General features: G+C 42.6%; 1 protein-coding gene across 1 annotated transcript in view; it reads right to left on the minus strand.

Annotated features, from left to right (window-relative positions):
* Positions 1-5,717: 5,717 nt before the first annotated feature.
* The window catches only part of grid2 (glutamate receptor, ionotropic, delta 2), a 995,712-nt gene continuing 983,410 nt past the window's right edge, over positions 5,718-18,019 (minus strand). The window contains exon 16 of the mRNA XM_041192382.1: positions 5,718-6,140. Coding sequence (XP_041048316.1) covers positions 5,718-6,140 — 423 coding nt within the window. The remainder of the gene's footprint in view (positions 6,141-18,019) is intronic.

The following is an 18,019-nucleotide window of genomic DNA, read 5'->3' on the forward strand; positions in this document are numbered from 1 at the left end:
CCGTCCAGATTCAATGAACATTGAGTTCAACAATTTTAGAGCATAATGTACGCCCCCATTTCTTTTCAGACAGCAGCTATTTGTAATGATCCTGCTTTTCATATTTTTACCTCCTCTAGACCCATCTTTTGTTCCTTTACTTGCCCCATTAGCCTTGCACGATTGCCCTTTTTGTCATGTAATATCTCGTGCCCTCCACCCTATCACAGGCCTTCCCTTTAGTTTATTCCTCCCTTTCCTCTTTCTCTGCCTCCATAGTTGCTTAAAACCTACTGCATCTCTAACTTCTTCCAGTTTTTGAGGAAAAGTTATTGACCTGAGAAGTTGACTCTGTTTCTCTCTCACCAGATGCTGCCAGTCCTGCTGAGCAACTATAGTATTTTCTGTTCTTGTTTCACTTCAGTAAAGCTTTTCTCGTAGTTCAAGCCTTTTCTTGTTGTTGCTTCTCTAAGATGATCATCTTTGGTTGAAAGTTATCATTCAGTGACCATTGATGGCATGATGATGTCATGTGTTTTTACCCTTTCCAAACATAAAGAGACTCGCCAATGCCTTTTTTGTGATGATGTGGTGTATTGGCCAATATTTATCCCTCAACCAAAATCACAAAAAAAAATTGTCTGCTCATTATTACATTGCTGTTTATGGGATCTTGCTGTGCACTCATTGGCTGCCAAGTTTCTGACAATTAAAACATATGTTATTGGTTGTAAAGCACCTTGGGATGTCCTGAGGTCATGAATGGTGCTTTTTATATTGCCTTTCTGTAGAAGCTTGCTAACTTATGAAGAAACACCACAGCATATGCCTACTTTTTATCCAAATACTGATTGAACATTGAGACTTATTAAATCTTAGGATTGAAAATTGATCTCCAGGGTGCTGCAGTGAGGAAAACCCAGGAGAAAAGAAAAAATAAAGGGTCATTACAAAAGTTTCATTTTTTTCAATTTTTTTGAACATTTTTATTTATGAGTTGTAAGAATATGCAAATGGGGAGGATAGATTGTTTCACCAGCAACCAAGATTAACCCAACTGTTTGTAACGAAAAGAGTCAAAAGAACTGGCTGTTGGAAGGCAGGGCACTTGGAAGATGGACCAGTGACTGTGTAGGGGGGGCATGTGACAAAACCCTAAACAGCTGCCACCATTGTACAGCATCATCGACTGGAATTTGAATCCAATTAATAAATCTGGAATATAAAGCTAGCTTCAGCAATGGTGACCATGAAATTATCATCAATGGTCATAAAAACCCATCTGGTCCACTTATATCCTTTAGGGAAGGAAATCTGCCACCCTTACCTGGTCTGGCCTACATGTGGCTCCAGACCCACAGCAATGTGATTGACTCTTAACCGCCTCTCTGAAATGACCTAGCATGCTCAGTTCAATGGCAAATAGGAACAGGCAATAAATGCTAGCTTTACCAGTGACACCCATACCCCATGAAAGAATTAAAAAAAAAGCTTTGGTGCATTGTGCTTTTAGCCAACAACTTGTAAAAGCACCAGGAGGTCAAAATGGACTGCAACAGTTCAAGAAGGCAGCTCACCACCACCTTCTCAAAGGCGACAAGGGATGGGCAATAAATGCTGGCCCAGCCAGTGGCACCCACATCCCCTGAATGAATAAAAAAAAATTATTTTTCAAGGGCTGTTCTTGAGATTTTCTTGAAGGCTACTTTTTGATTGTTGGCGCCTACGTTTTGCTTTTCATGGACTCACTTTTCCTTCTCATTAACTCTTTTATTAGGTGATGCAGTCGCAAAGTAGCAAAATACCTTCTGTATTTGTGTTGACTTATGGGCTATTCGGAGTCATACAGAAGCAGAATTAGAAGAATTTATCAACATCCTCAATAATCATCACCCCTCCATTAAACTTAAAGCTACAAAACACAAGGAAAGCGTTAATTTCCCAGACACCACAGAATTGAAATTGGCACAAGAAAACAGGCATTAATTAGCAACATTTTTTTTCAAAATAACTGACACACACTTCTGCAACAGTACACCATTGACCAAAAGGTTAACTGAACCAGCCATATAAATACTTTGGCTACAAGAGCAGGTCAGAGGCTGGGAATTCTGCAGTGAGTAACTCACCTCCTGACTCCAGCATATACAAGTTACAAGTCAGGAGTGTGATGGGATAGTCTCCACTTACCTGGATGAGTGCAGCTCAAATGATACTCAAGAAGCTTAACACCATCCAGGACAAAGCAGTTCACTTGACCGGCACCTATCCACCACCTTAAACATTCACTCTCTCCACCTCCAGGCCACCGTATTTGCAATCTGTACCATGTAGAAGATGCACTGCAGGAACTCACCTAGGCTCCTTCGACATCACCTTCCAAACCCAAGGCTTCCATCGACAACAAAAACTAGTGCAAAAGATGCATGGGAACGCCACCAGCTGCAACTTTGCCTCCAGGTTACTCATGATCCTGACTTGGAACTATATCGCAATTCCTTCACTGTTGCTGACTCAAAATCCTGGGATTCCCTCCCCAACACCAAGGCTCCTTAGACAGCACCTTCCAAACCCATGACCACTATCATCTAGAAGGACAAAGGCAGCAGATACATGGGAACACCACCACCTGGAAGTTCCCCTCCAAGTCACTCACCATCCTGACTGATTTCGCCGTTCCTTCACTGTCGTTGGGTCAAAATCCTGGAACTCCCTCCCTAACAGCACTGTGGGTGTGCCTACACCACATGGACTGCAGCGGTTCAAGAAGGCAGCTCACCACCACCTTCTCAAGGGCAACTAGGGATGGGCAATAAATACTGGCCCAGCCAGTGAAGCCCACATTCCATAAGTAAATATAAAAAAGAAAAAAAATCATGGCATTTAACTCCTGGTCCCATTACAATATTATTATAGGCCCAGAAGCCAAGCTAAATGCACCCAGGCTACAGTAGTGTATGTGTGGGACTGCTAACTCTGGCAGCATGCAGTGCTGGAGGATTCATGACCTGACGTGCCACCTTCAAACTTCCTGCCCACATACTCCTTATACTGAACATCTGACACATCATTCCCTGTGCTAACTGGACCAACTGGGAAGCGTTCAGCTTCTTCATTTTGTGTTTGGATTGTTCCTGACTACAAATAAACAGCTCTTCATCACAACCCCCACCCGCACCATCTCCAATTTTTTTTTTTTACTAAATGTTTTCAACAAAATAACACTTTTTTTAACGCTCCTATGATTGTTCTCCTGTGTCGCTTCTAGCATTCCGCAGATTAATTTGTAATTCCTGTGCATTTTCCTGGAGCCTTGACATATGGGGTCATTGTCTTGACCCGATAACCTATCTTGGATTGATCTTAAATAATGAATAAAAGACCATGCAAGAAAAAGAAACAATTTTATTAGACAAATAATACACAGAAAGCTTTGCCACTTGCAACAGAGGTCCCCTTTCCCCCCACCCACCCCGAAAAAGTGTTCTTTATATGCAACACTTACATCAAAATAGGCCTATAAATATTGTTTATGGTTAACTATGGTTCCTTTTCTAACCCAGTAAATTATTGTAATCTGGCTCGTCCCTATATATTGCGTCCAAACGAAAATCCATAACGATCCTTTGATATGAAACTTGAGTGTTACAAGGTTTAGACAAGTTGGGCATGCTTCCCACTAACTCGCCCTCTTCTATAAACTGTGTCCCGTGGTAAAAATGAGTGTAGTCTGACACTGTAGACATTGTATTTTACAAACCAGAAACGTAACTATATCAGACGCTATTTCAGAACAGGTAAAAGAGAGGAATTAGCATCAAAATATATAACTTCTATATATGAGTCCAGTTGTGTTGAACAAGAGGAATCCAGAGGGAACAGCCATGAGCCAATTTTTTTTTTGTTCTCAGTTCGTTATTGAGTCTGAGTTAAATCACACCTAATGTTGATATCAAACACACAGAAAAAAATGTAGCTGCTTTCTACCTACCACTTTTTCGATTTTTTTTCTTAACAAAAATATTCTTTTAATAAAGATAAGGAAAACTCGCCACGAATCTCTCATCAATTATTTGTTTTTGACAAAATTACAGTGTTTCTAAAAGACAGCTGGTTGTGAAGTGGCGTCCGCTTCTCCAGTCACCTGCCTCTGCGTGTTTATCATTTCTCACGAGGGAGCTCAACTTGTTGCAAAATATATTGAAGTTACAATTGGATTACTGCTAGACTAATTACCCAACCGCTTAAAGCTGCAACTTAAGAGGGAGAGAAAAAAAAAGCTTCTGAGGGTCGCCTGCACTTGTCTTTCAATGTCAGCACGAAGCAGTTACATTGGTGAACCTCCCTACAAATATGCACTTGCATTTAGGCGGATGCATAAAGTTCCAGTGCCCGCTCATTGTCTCTCGAGGCGCGAAATGGTCCAATTTTCAGATCAACCGGTTGATGGAAGAATTTCGTGTGATAGATGCATTACTTTTTAAAGTTTAAAAAAAAACTGGTTGCTTTTAACGATGCAAGCAGTGATTTATATTCCACCTCATGTGATACAAATGTCTCCAGTTATTTTTGCGTTGAATGGCAGCTAATAGACAACTTTTTCAGTTTGATTTGTTCTCTGTTTATAAAGTTAAGGCCACATTTAACAGTAATTGAATGCATGTTTGAAGAGGAGACACTAGGGGGAAAGAGCAGAACAATGGGATCAACTGGAGAGATCTTGCAAAGAGCCCACACAGACATGAAGGGCCGAATGGCCTCCTTCTGTGCTGTAATGAGTATATGATTGTTACAAATTTAAATTCAATCTCTGTTAAATTAGATAAAACTTAAGTGGGATTTCTTTTTGTTAAATCTTTGGGTGTCTTCCTATTCTATTAGCTATTATTATCAACAAAATAATTAATTATCCTGCCCTTTTTAAAACTTAAATGCAACTCTTACAAAATTTATATGATCCTGTAATGAGGTTACTAAAATATAACTCCCTAGTCTAAAGAGTTAATGTATGCCACTGACTGTCTCTAAGCATTACTACAGAGCAACAATGAACTCAAGATGCCCAATGGCATTTTACTTTTCCCAGCAACAAGAGCGAATGCACCCACCATAAGTGAACTTATGATATTCATAATCCTGCAATACCGCACTTAGTAAGACCTCAGAGAAAGGGACCAATGAATCATTGCCAGTATGTGCCAAAACTGGCCTTGTGTGAACACTGCAGATTTAACCTAGACTGTACATTAGAAAACATCTGCATAGGATACAGCCTTCCAGAGCTTTCATTATTCTTAAAAAAAACAAATTATACAGGGACCACACACGCGTCATATTTAATTTTTTTTTTGCAACATGATGCCAGAAATATCTCTACAATCACATGGATGGCTTCATATATATGTACCCTATAAAATATAGCATTCCTGAACTTGCAGCCTGAATGTTCTTTATTTTTAATAGCAGGTTGTGCCTTTGGTCCAATATGAAATAACACATGAAACTGTCAGCAGTAAAAGCCTTGAAGTCAAATGCAGCAGAAAGAAACATACTTGCGTCAAACAGGCTGGAGTTATTGCGATTATATTTGAGAAAGCTGTAACTAAGATCCTGACACCACCCCCCCCCCCCGCCCTTTTATTTAAAAAAAACACACAAAGAAAGTTACGTCCAGGTTAGAACTACCATGAAATCTATCGTCTCACAAACTGAGTCCCGATTGGAAAAAGATGAGACATTCATATGGAGGTGCCTCGATCAGGGTCATTGTTGAGGCTGTACGCAGCTGATGGAGTTGGTTGATAAGGGATTGAGGACATGGTTTTAATAGGACTTCGGAAGAAGCCACCATTAGGTGCCCTGCTTCGGAAGGGGCCAGTTCGATGGTCAGGCATTGGCCCGAATGAGAAGCCGGAGGCGGCTTTAGCGGACAGGCTGCGGCTTATAGTCTGGATTTGCTCTGGTATGAAGGTGGTGGTGGTGATGTGGGTGTTTCGAAAGTCACTGATCTGCTCGAGGGCTTGCCGCGATGGGATGGTGTCAACCTCCAGCGGAGTCAGGTCTATGGACGAGGTGGAGAACTGTTTGTGGGGGCTGTCATCATCTGTGCAGAGGCTGTTGACTCGCCTGTGGAGATGCTCCAGGTCAATCTCTTTATCGTCCTGTCCGTGAGAGAAAACAGAAAGAGGTTAGAGAGCCAAGACTTGCAGCAAGCCTGGGAACCAAGGTATTGGAACCTGCAAACCCCTTTTCTGGAATCTTTTTTTCTTATTCATTCACCAGGTCTGCATTTATTGCCCATCCCTAACTGCCCTAGTTCAGGGGGCATTCACATTGCTGTGGGTCTGGAGTCTCATGTAGGCCAGCAGATTTCCTTACTTAAAGGGCATCAGAGATCCAGATGGGTTTTTACAACAATCAGTAATGGTTTGATGGTCATTATCAGATTTTTAATTCCAGATTATTAAATTCAAATTCCACATCTGCTGTGGTAGGATTTGAACCCAGTTCCCCAGAGCATTCCCCTGGGTCTCTAGATTACCAGTCCAGTGACAATGTCACTATGCTACCACCTCCCCCTCTCTTCTGGGTGACTTTCAATAGAATCAGTGAGCAATTTTGATTTTGGAAGCAAGCTTTTGGCAGTAATGGGACAGCTCCTCAAGGGACGTGTGGATTAGGCCTGTTCTAGAAGTGGCACCTTGTGCCATTGCTACTACACTTTAGACAATGATGCGGCTTGCACAGGGTCTTCCTGCTCACATAAACCCCCATTATGCTTGCTGCATTTTTGGTTAAAGCAGACTGCAAAGTTAAATATCAGCTATTGCAAAAGCTTTCAACTGGAGATACATGCTGATAGATACATTCAGTAGTGAACATGTTTTTTAGATATGTGAGACTCTTTAAAGATGTGTGAGACAAGATGTGGTGCCAAAGGGTGGGCAGAACAGCAGTAACTCTCCCTTCCCTCAATACCCCTGCATTGGGTTACAGCTCCCTGCTGTATTCCTGCAGGGCATCACTGAATGTGCTAACCAACAGGTGTGCCCACATCCTGGGAATGAAAAAATAAAATGAGTGTGGCAAGATGGCAAGACTCAAAACAGATTCCGGCCAAATGGATGAAATTTCATACCATGACCACCTTTTGTCACCACATCTTGCTTTACATCCCATAAAGATTGCACTTGTAAAATGTTCTTTTACGTTATGCATGCACACTGTCATGACTCCATACAAGTTGAAGGCTTTTGTAGCCACTTAAGTACCTTCTGAAGTACAGTTATTGATGTGAGAAATGTGATAGCCAATCTACGCACTGCTATGCGATAATGACCAGATAATCTGTTTTTAGCAATGTTGGTTGAGGGACAAATATTGGTCAGGATACTGGGGATAACTTCCCTGGGTTTTTCCAAGTAACAAACACATGGGATCTTGAACATCCACATGACAAGGCAGATTCAATCAGTTTCAATGGCCTGGACTCTGTCAAATTAGTTGGATCAGTGTGAAATCATTAATTATCTGAGAATCAAAGCCTTAGAAACATGGCATATGCTTCAAGCCTCTCACATTTACTTTGAAACCTGGTGCACCTCAATAGTATCCAAGTGACGCTTTCGTTTTATGCCAACCCACAATAAAACCACAATCTTTTATTCTTTCATGGGATGTGAGCATTGCTGGAAAGGGCAACATTTGTTTCTCATTCCTAATTGGCCTTGAGAAGGTGGTGGTGAGCCACCTTGTTGAACTGCTGCAGTCCATGTGGTATAGGTACACCCACAGTGCTGTTAGGAAGGGAGTATCAGGATTTTGACCCCGTGACAGTGAAGGAACAGCGACATATTTCTAAGTCAGGATGGTGTGTGGCTTGGAGGGAAACCTGCAGGTGGTGGTCTTCCCATGTGTCTGCTGCCCTCACCTTTCGAGGTAGTAGAGTAGGCAGGTTTGGAAGGTGCTGTCGAAAGAGCCTTGGTGAATTGCTGCAATGCACCTTGTAGATGGTGCACACCGCTGCCACTACGCATCTGTGGTGGAGTGAGTGAACGTTTAAGGTTGTGGATGGGCTGCTTTGTCCTGGATGGTGTTAAGTTTCTTGAGTGTTGTTGGAGCTGCACTCATCCAGGCCAACGGGGAGTATTCCATCTTATTCCTGGTTTATGCCTTGTGGATGGTGGACGGGCTTTGAGGAGTCAGGAGGTGAGTTACTCATTGCAGAATTCCTAGCCTTTGACCTGCTCTTGCAGCCACAGTATTGTGTATGGCTGGTTCAATTAAGTTTCTGGTCAATGGTAACCCCCAGGATGTTGATAATTGGGGATTCAGTGATGGTAGTGCCATTGAATGTCAAGAGGAGATGTTTAGATTCTCTCTTGTTGGAGATAGTCATAGCCTGGCACTTGTGTGGTGCGAATGTTACTGGCCACTTATCAGTGAAAGTTGAATTATGAGGACAGGTTGCTTACAATTGACTTGTATTCCCTTGAGTAGAGGTAGTGAAGGTGATCCAAATGAGAAATTTAAAATGATTAAGGGATTCATAGGATAGACAGGGAGAAGCCATTTCCTCTGGTGGGAGAATACAGTGCAAGGGGGCACAATTGTAAAATTCAAAGATTAAAACTGCGGATGCTGGAAATCCAAAACAAAAACAGAATTATCTGGAAAAACTCAGCAGGTCTGGCAGCATTGGCGGAGAGGAAAAGAGCTAACGTTTCGAGTCTTCATGACCCTTCAACAGAACTGAAGATAATTCTGTTTTTGTATTGTAAAATTCAAACTAGACGATTCAGAAATGAAATCAGAAAGCATATTTGCACACAAAGTAAAGTGGAAATCTCAAAGTCTCTTTCCCCAAAAGGCTGTGGATGCTGGTTGGGGGGGTGTGGTTTGGGGGTGGTCGTTTTGGGGGAGGCCAATTACAATTTTCAAAACTGAGACCGATAAATTTTGGTAGGTAAGTGTATCAAAGCATAGGAGTGAAGCCAGGAAGTGGAATTGAGGAATAGACCAATCGGGATCTGACTGATGGTAGAACAAAAACGCAAGGGCAGAAAGGCCTCCTCCTGTTGTCCTTATGTTGAAAGGATTGCAGGACAGACCAATACTCCAGCCTTATCCTTGTCCTGTGTTCTCTTTGAACATGTACCCCAGAGAAAGCAGGAAAGTATGGAATTTGCATTCTCTACCTGCACTTTGGTAACCTCACTGAGACTCCATAGACTGATTCAGTTCCTCTCCAATACAAGGTGAGCACTTTGGCTTCTTTATCTACTAAGTGCTGAAGCAACAGCTTTAGGGGTTATTTTTAGTCACGCCATGCATCTTAATCCATCCAAATGAATTGTATTAAAAAAGGTCATATATGCATGAATGGGTTAATAGGGGATGTCTGATCCCATTTTACAGGCTGTCTTTTCCCTGGTGTGTCAACTTGAGTTAGATTTAACACAAGTGGAGCTTTTCACAAGTGAATTTATATTGCAGACAAATGATTCTGTTTAATCTTTGAATGCACATTTTCTGGTGAATAATCTATTAAAAATAGTAAATTGTAACCGCCAGAGGTATATGTAAATCATAAGCTAATGAATTGTACTGAGCTGCAGGATACAATCATGACTCTACTCTCCCATGCTATTTTATTTCTAACATTTAAAGTTTATTAAACCAGGATATTTTGAGTCTCAACACTCACGTTAAATCTTATTTTAGTAAAGGCTGATGCATGGTACTTCATTAACCTTACTTATCATAGCTTCATTTTGAGGACTTACTTTATTATGAATAATAAAAGAAAATTGCATTTATATAGCACCTTTCACAACCTCAGGACATCCCAAAGCACTTCACAGCCAACGAAATACTTTTGAATAGCAGTCACTGTTGCAATGTAGGAAATGCAGCAGCCAATTTGTGCACAGGAAGCTCCCACAAGCAGCAATGTGGAAATGACCACATCATCTATTTTTGTGATATTGATTGAGGGATAAATATTGACAAGGACGCCAAGGAAAACTTCCCTGCTCTCATTTGAAAAAATATTGCCATGGGATTTATGTCCAATTGAGAGGGTAGTTGATCTAATTTTTCATCCAAAAGATAGCACCTCTGACAATACAGTACTCCCTTAGTACTGTACTGGGGTTTCAGGTTTAATTTCTGTGCTCAAGTCTCTGGAGCTGGATATAAATCCATAACCTACTGCTTCAGAGATGAGAGTGTTACCAAGTGAGCCACAGCTGAGGCACCTAAATGGTTGGGGAAAGATAACTTGATATGTAATGCAAAATGGATATCAGTGAGATTGCAATACCTTTTATCCATGTCCAGCTTCTGTTCCCCGTGAATTCAATAGCCATTGAAAGACATTTGGGTGTTGTGTAAGGCAGGCTGTGGATTCGCTTTAGTGTGTTCTACACTCACACTGAAGATACATTTCACCCCTACACATATTTTTCCTTTGTCAATGAAGGAAAGAAATTTGCATTTGCTTGAAATTTTCAGGCAATGAATTACTTTTAAACTGCTGCCACAGTGGCTTTGTAGGTTGGGAATCTACACACAGTGCGATCCCACAAGGAGCAACATGATGAATAGCCAGTTAATCTGTTTTAGTGATGTTGGTTGAGAGATAAATGAGATCTTATACATGACCCCAAGCAGCCTCAATTTAGCAATTCACCTGACAATGCAGCACTCCTTCAGTGCACAGGATGTCACATTCTGGAGTGGGACCTGAACCTATGACCTTCTGATTCCAAGAGGTGAGAGTGCTACTAATGAACAACCAAATGGTTGAGACAGAGTAATGGGCAAAAAAATTGTACCAACGTGTTGTGTCCACCGGCTCACTGGATAGTCACTGTGACAAGTAATCATAGCATAAAGCTGTTGCTTCATTCCTATCCCCTCTCCCTTCCCCTTGTTCTCACCGTTTTCCCACTCAATTCACCCCCAAATCACACACCATCCTGGTTTGGAAACATATCACTTTTCCTTCATTGCCACTGGATCTCCATACTTGTTTTTTATTTACTCACGGCATTATGGGCATCGCTGGATAGGCCAGCGTTTATTGCTCACCCCTAATTGCCCTTGAGAAGGTGGTGGTGAGCTGCCTTTTTGAACCACTGCAGTCCATGTGGTGTAGGTATATCCACAGTGCTGTTAGGAAGAGAGTTCCAAGCTCTTGACCAAGTGACAGTGAAGGAATGGCAATATAGTTCCAAGTCAGGATAGTGTGTGACTTATAGGGGAACCTGAAAGTGGTGGTTTTCCTGTGAGTCTGTTGCCCATGTCCTTCTAGGTGGTAGAGATTACGTGTTTGGAAGATACCATTGAAAAAGCCTTAGTGAGTTGCTGCAGTACATCTCTTTTGAAATTATAGTGTTATTTGTTAATAGTTTGTTAATTACATTGTTAGGATACACAGGTGGAGGGCATTGTTTAATTAAATACTTTCAGTACATATAAACAGGGGACAGCTGGGACACTGGGTGTGAGAGAGGAGTGTTGAGACTGAACAAATTCAATAAACTCTCTCAGTAAGGAAACACTGGTTTTGACTTCACCAGCTGGCTTGGAGCTCTTGTTAACAGTATTGACCTTAGGTTTTCAAATTAGAATCGGTTCTCATTATACATGTTTCCCATATCAATGTGCATTATTGTGCAATGTGCATTATCTAACGCATAAAATCCATCTGCAATTTGGTGTGCTTTTTAATTATGTAACAATAGATCCATGTTCAGAGATCCTACTGAAAGCAGGGCTGGTAACACAGAAAGGCCATGAGAGATTATATACTGGTATGCTATGGGGTGCAGTTAATCCTTCATTGTTCCCTTTCCAATACCTTGATGTCCTTCCTCTAATATCCTGTTATTTTGCTTTATTCCATACACTATACAAACAAATCCATTTGTTGAATGTGTCAAAGCCACTGATCTTCACAGCCATTGTTATGGGTCGATAACACTATAACTTCAAAAGGTTGGGGAAGGAAAGGCACCCAAACTGATTTTTAAAACAAAGCAACAAAATTAAATAATTTCCCTAATGCGTTCACAGGATGCGGACATCGCTGGCAAGGTCAGCAGTTCTTGCCCATCCCCAATTGCCCTTGAGAAGCTGGTGCAGTCTTCTTGAACCGCTGCAGTCCGCGTTGTTACGGTCTCCATCCAGACCCCCAATTATGTTACGATCCTGGGTGAGACCCCCCCGATTTCGTTCTTTAGTTCGCCAACTCGGGCTTCAATATTCTACCATTGAGCACGGATGTTGCTGTGTGATAGGTGGGGCAGATTTTCCATTCTCCTTTGTCCCAGTGCCTACCTTTATCTTTGCCAGATTTGCACACTGCAGTGTGGATCGAATTTAATTACCGGGTCAGAGACCTGAGTATTTGTAATTGAATGGAAATTGCAATCCCTACAGAGTAGAGGGGTGGAGTAACATTGCAATTAATCTTTCTTAACTGCCTTATTGACCTGTTCTTTTCAATACTAAGGATTAATATGGACACTGTTTAATTAGTGCCATCAAATGTCTTCAACTGTGTCCAGGGATTTGATTGTCATTCTTTTCTGAGATTAGAAATGAACCAGAGTTCAAACCCAGTAAGGAGGATCCTTGTTTTTGACATTACCAGTTGGATCATTGATGAAGCCAAGAGAAAAAAAAACTAGGCCACTGACAGCTCACTGCATAAGTGGTAAAGCCTTCAGACTTTAGGCCAAAGTCTAGGCTGGTACCTCGGTGCAGCACTGACGTAATGCTGCACTGTTGCAGGTGCCGCCTTTTGGGTGGGACACCAAACCAAGGTCCCATCTACCCTCTCTCAGCTGGATGTATAAGATCCCTCGGCACTATTTGAGGAAGAGCAAGGCAGTTATTCCCCATTGTCCCGATGAATATTTATCCCTCAAATGACATCGGTAAAAACGTATTATCTGGTCACTGTCACATTGCTGTTTGCGGTGTGCTGATTGGCTGCTGCATTTCCTACTTTACAACAGTGACAGCACTTTAGTTACTTTACTCCATTGACTGTAAAATGTTTTGGGATGTCCTGAGTTTATGAAAGTCACTATATAACTGCAAGGCTTTTTCTTTCTCTTACCTGACAAGAATAATCTCAAACTTACTTTTGGCTGAGTCTCTTTGGCTCCGACTATTTCCAACATAAGACGGCAATCATGAGTCCTGGGATCCTAACTTGCATACTTAAATGGTCCTAGTGTCTGAAACGGACAGACTCTTTTGTTCCCAGAGATGAACATCTTTCAAAAGGGCAGGGGCCTGCTGCGTTTGGTTTAAGCAGGTGGCGAGACCGCCAAACCCATTCTGACCCAATTTACGCCAAGTTAAGCTTAACCCAACAGCGAGATACATAGACACGCTCAGGAACAATAAGGACTAAAAATGTGGCTTCAATCCACAAAGAGGAACTTAATCTCCTGGGGGTTGTTTCCTGACGCACTGAAGCATAATTTACTCTTGTGAACCCCTTGTTCAAATTTGATTCCTTCCGTTTAACCTTTCAAGCATCAGTTGTCAGCTCTCATTGTCAATTCACAGTCTTGTCACTAAAGGCTCAGGGCACCTCGAAGAAGTAAATTGATTCATTTGACAATGAAAAGCATCTCTGAATATGTGACAGAGCTGATTGTAGAATAAAAATTCTCAGCACAGCCTTAAGGGTGCCTACTAGAAGATACATCAGAACAAAAAGTTAGAGTGTGCAGGCAGCACTGTTTATGACCCCCTATTGACAAGAGAATCATAAATAATGGAAGTCTGAGGGCCTCATTCTCCAGTGAATAAGGTTATTATTGTAGAATGCAACGGAAGTATGAACGGAAAATAAGTATAAGTTTTTATGGATGCACTTTGCACTCCTTGGAACACAGGAAGAGGAGTAGGTCATTCAACACCTCAAACCTGTGTCACCAGTCAGTTAGATCATGGCCGATCTGTACCCTAACTCCATTTACCCACCTCGGTTCCAAACCCTGAATATTCTTGTCTAACTTTGTCCCAGTTGTGGCTCATTAGGTAGTACACTTGTCTCTACAACACAAAGTTTGGGTTCAAGTCCCGTTCCAGGTCTTAAGCACAAAAATCAAGGCTGATGCTCCAGTGCAGTACTGACAGAGTGTCGCACTGTCAAAGTGTGGTCTTGCAAATGAGACTTTAAACTGAGGCCCCTTCTGCCTGGTTGGGTGGAGGTAAAAGATCCCATGGCACCATTTTGAAGAAGGGTAGTGGAGTTCTCCCCAGTGCCCTGAACAATATTTATTCCTCAATCAACATCATAGACACACAAAAAAATCTGGCCATTATCACATTGCTGTTCGTGGGAGCTTGCTGTGTGCAAATTGGCTGCTGCATTTTCTACATTCTAATAGTTACTACACTTCAAAAAGTATTTCATTGGCTGTAAAGCACTTTGGGACATTTGGAGGTTGTGAAGAGTGCTATAGAAATGCAAATCTTTCTATTTCTTGAATAAAATCCAGATGATAAATAATAATGTTGAACAAAGGAACTCTGTCATCAAGCAGCTCAAGGTTAGGCTAGAGGCAGGTCGAGCCCTTCTACCATTTCCTGATCTGGTCTATAATATCTGTTGGTGTTAACAGGAGGTTGTGATCCTTTCAGTGGATGTTTGATTTCTGACGTATGCTGATAGCCATAGAAACCAGCCCACAATCGGGCTTCAGGATTCCTTTGCCCTCTAGTGGTGTTAGTGAGCTGTGGGGGTCTGAGACAATGCAAGCCATTCCACAGGGCTGGGAGGGTGGTGGTGATGGTTGATGAGGCGGCAAATGGGAATGCAGGGCATCGGCAGTAACCAAACAACAATATGGGCCTTGGCACGTCTATTAAAAACATTCCCCGTCAATCAAAAACAAAAACAGAATTACCTGGAAAAACTCAGCAGGTCTGGCAGCATCGGCGGAGAAGAAAAGAGTTGACGTTTCGAGTCCTCATGACCCTTCGACAGAACTTGCGTTCGAGTCCAAGAAAGAGTTGAAATATAAGCTGGTTTAAGGTGTGTGTGTGGGGGGTGGAGAGATAGAGAGACAAAGAGGTGGAGGGGGGGGGTGGGGGTGTGTGGTTGTAGGGACAAACAAGCAGTGATAGAAGCAGATCATCAAAAGATGTCAACGACAATAGTACAATAGAACACATAGGTGTTAAAATTAAAGTTGGTGATATTATCTAAACGAATGTGCTAATTAAGAATGGATGGTAGGGCACTCAAGGTATAGCTCTAGTGGGTTTTTTTTTATTTTATATATAATGGAAATAGGTGGGAAAAGGAAAATCTTTATAATTTATTGGAAAAAAAAGGGGAGGGGGAAACAGAAAGGGGGTGGGGATGGGGGAGGGAGCTTACGACCTAAAGTTGTTGAATTCAATATTCAGTCCAGAAGGCTGTAAAGTCCCTAGTCGGAAGATGAGGTGTTGTTCCTCCAGTTTGCGTTGGGCTTCACTGGAACAATGCAGCAAGCCAAGGACAGACATGTGGGCAAGAGAGCAGGGTGGAGTGTTGAAATGGCAAGCGACAGGGAGGTTTGGGTCACTCTTGCGGACAGACCGCAGGTGTTCTGCAAAGCGGTCGCCCAGTTTACGTTTGGTCTCTCCAATGTAGAGAAGACCACATTGGGAGCAACGGATGCAGTAGACTAAGTTGGGGGAAATGCAAGTGAAATGCTGCTTCACTTGAAAGGAGTGTTTGGGTCCTTGGACGGTGAGGAGAGAGGAAGTGAAGGGGCAGGTATTGCATTTTTTGCGTGGGCACTCCCCGTCAATCAATGTTGTCCCACCAAAGGAGATGGAACCAAATATTGTGCCCATTGTTAAGAAGGGATCAAAGTCACTGCTGGATATTACGGAATGCTAAGGGATCTTTGGCATACACCAGAGAGGATGGGCCTTGGTTCAACATCTCATCCAAAAAAACAAAGCCCCCTTCAGAACACCATTCCCTCAGTACAACACCTCAAGCATCAGCCTAGATGATGCTCAAGTTGCCACAGCTGGACTGGAACCTACAACCTCCAGACTCAGACACTGTGAATTGACAATGGGAGCCAACGAGTAATACTTCAAAGGTTAAACAGAAGGAATCAAATTTGAACAACCCGCTGATCCAAGGCAGCACGAGCAGTAATAATGGGCACGACTGTCACTCTATGATTGTAACCTCCTCCTGCAGTTACTATCTTGCTGCTGGACAGGGTGGCCCAATATTGGCCAAGCTTGAACAAGAGAGCTGCAACGAGGTGACATGCAGAAGCCTGCCAGCCTGATCTAAATAAGGCGCAGGCCTAAAAATCACACACGCAGGAAAGTGAGACAGGCTGGTATGTAAAAGTCAAACTGGACTCCTCTAGTGTTGCCTGAGAGTGTTGCTTGTGTTGTGGCTAAAACATAACTGATGAGCAGATATGAGGGGGAGATGGTGACCTAGAGGTAATATCACTGGACTTGTCACCCACAGGCTCCTGGCTAAAGCTCTCTGGGCAAGGGTTCAAATCCCACCATGGAAGCTGGTGGAACTTAAAAAGGCAATTAATTAATCAACAACAAAAACATCTGGAATGAAAGCTAGAACCAGTCATGGTGACCATGACGTGATCATTGATTGTGGTAAAACCCACCTAGTTCACTGATGTCCTTTAAGGAAGGAAATCTGCTATCCTTATCTGGTCTGGCCTACACGTGACTCCAGACCCACAGCAATGTGGTTGACTCTCAACTGCCCTGAAAGGGCATTTTGGGATGGGCAACAGATGCTGGCATTGCCAAAGATATCCACATTCCATGAAAGAATAAGAAAACAGGCAATGATACTGATTGACTTTGTTAAGTGAAAGTTGCGTAGCTAAGGAGCACAAGGCCTGCCACTTTTCTGAGTAAGGTGTAAGCTTCTTTGATTTATCTCCTTATCACCTCAGGGCACAACTGACACACTCTGGGCAATTAACTATTCTGCTTTTTCAGCTTATAAGGTAATAGAAGTCCACAAGTTAAATTAATTTGTAGGGCTGCTGCATTCTGACTGTTGGCTTCATATGGTTAATCAGCAGTGTAGCAATGTGTGTGTAAAGTCCTGTGTCCAGCACGCATTTTCTGCACTTCCTGTTTGCCACATCTACTTCCTGTTGTCACACTTCTGCTGCTGCACTTCCCTTATGACTCAGTGGAAAGCCAGTAACAAATCAGGATGGAAGAGGCAGGTAACCTGCGAATCAAAAACGAGGAAAGCAGCCGGGACATGAGCAGCTCTCCAACTGGGCCACTCAGTTCCAGACTGCATTGCAACCTTGGTCCAAATCTGGGCCAAAAGTGAGGTGAGAGTGACTGCCCTTGACATCAAGGCAGCATTTGACTGAGTGTGGCATCAAGGGACCCCGGCAAAATCGAAGTCGATGGGAATCAGGGGGAAAACTCTCCACTGACTGGAGTCACACCTAGCACAAAGGGAGATGGTTGTGGGTGTTGAAGGCCAATCATCTCAGCTCCAGGATACTGGTGCAACAGTTCCTCGAGAGAGCATCTTATCACACTCCTGACTTGTGCCTTATAGATGGTGGGCAGGTTTTAGGGAGTTAGGACATGAGGTGCACACCACAGAATTCCCAGCTTCTGACCGGCTCTTGAAGCCACAGTATTTATATGTCTGGTTCAGTTACGTTTCTGGTCAGTGGTTAACCCAAGTTCTTGTTAATGGGGGATTCAGCGACGGCAGTGCCATGGAACGTCAAGGGAAGAGGGTTAAATTTTCTCTTGTTGGAGGTGGTCATTGCCTGGTAACTGTTTGGTGTGAGTGTGTAGTGTAGCATCGTACCCACCATCTTCAGCTGCTTTATCAATGACCGTCCTTCCCTCATGAGGTCAGAGGTTGGGATGTTTCCTGATGATTGCACAATTTTCAGTTCATTTTGCACCTCCTCAGATACTGAAGCAGTCCATGCCTGCATGCAGTAAAACATGGACAACATTCAGGCTTAGGCTG

The sequence above is a fragment of the Carcharodon carcharias genome, chromosome 1, assembly GCF_017639515.1.
Source record: "Carcharodon carcharias isolate sCarCar2 chromosome 1, sCarCar2.pri, whole genome shotgun sequence".
NCBI lineage: Eukaryota > Metazoa > Chordata > Chondrichthyes > Lamniformes > Lamnidae > Carcharodon > Carcharodon carcharias.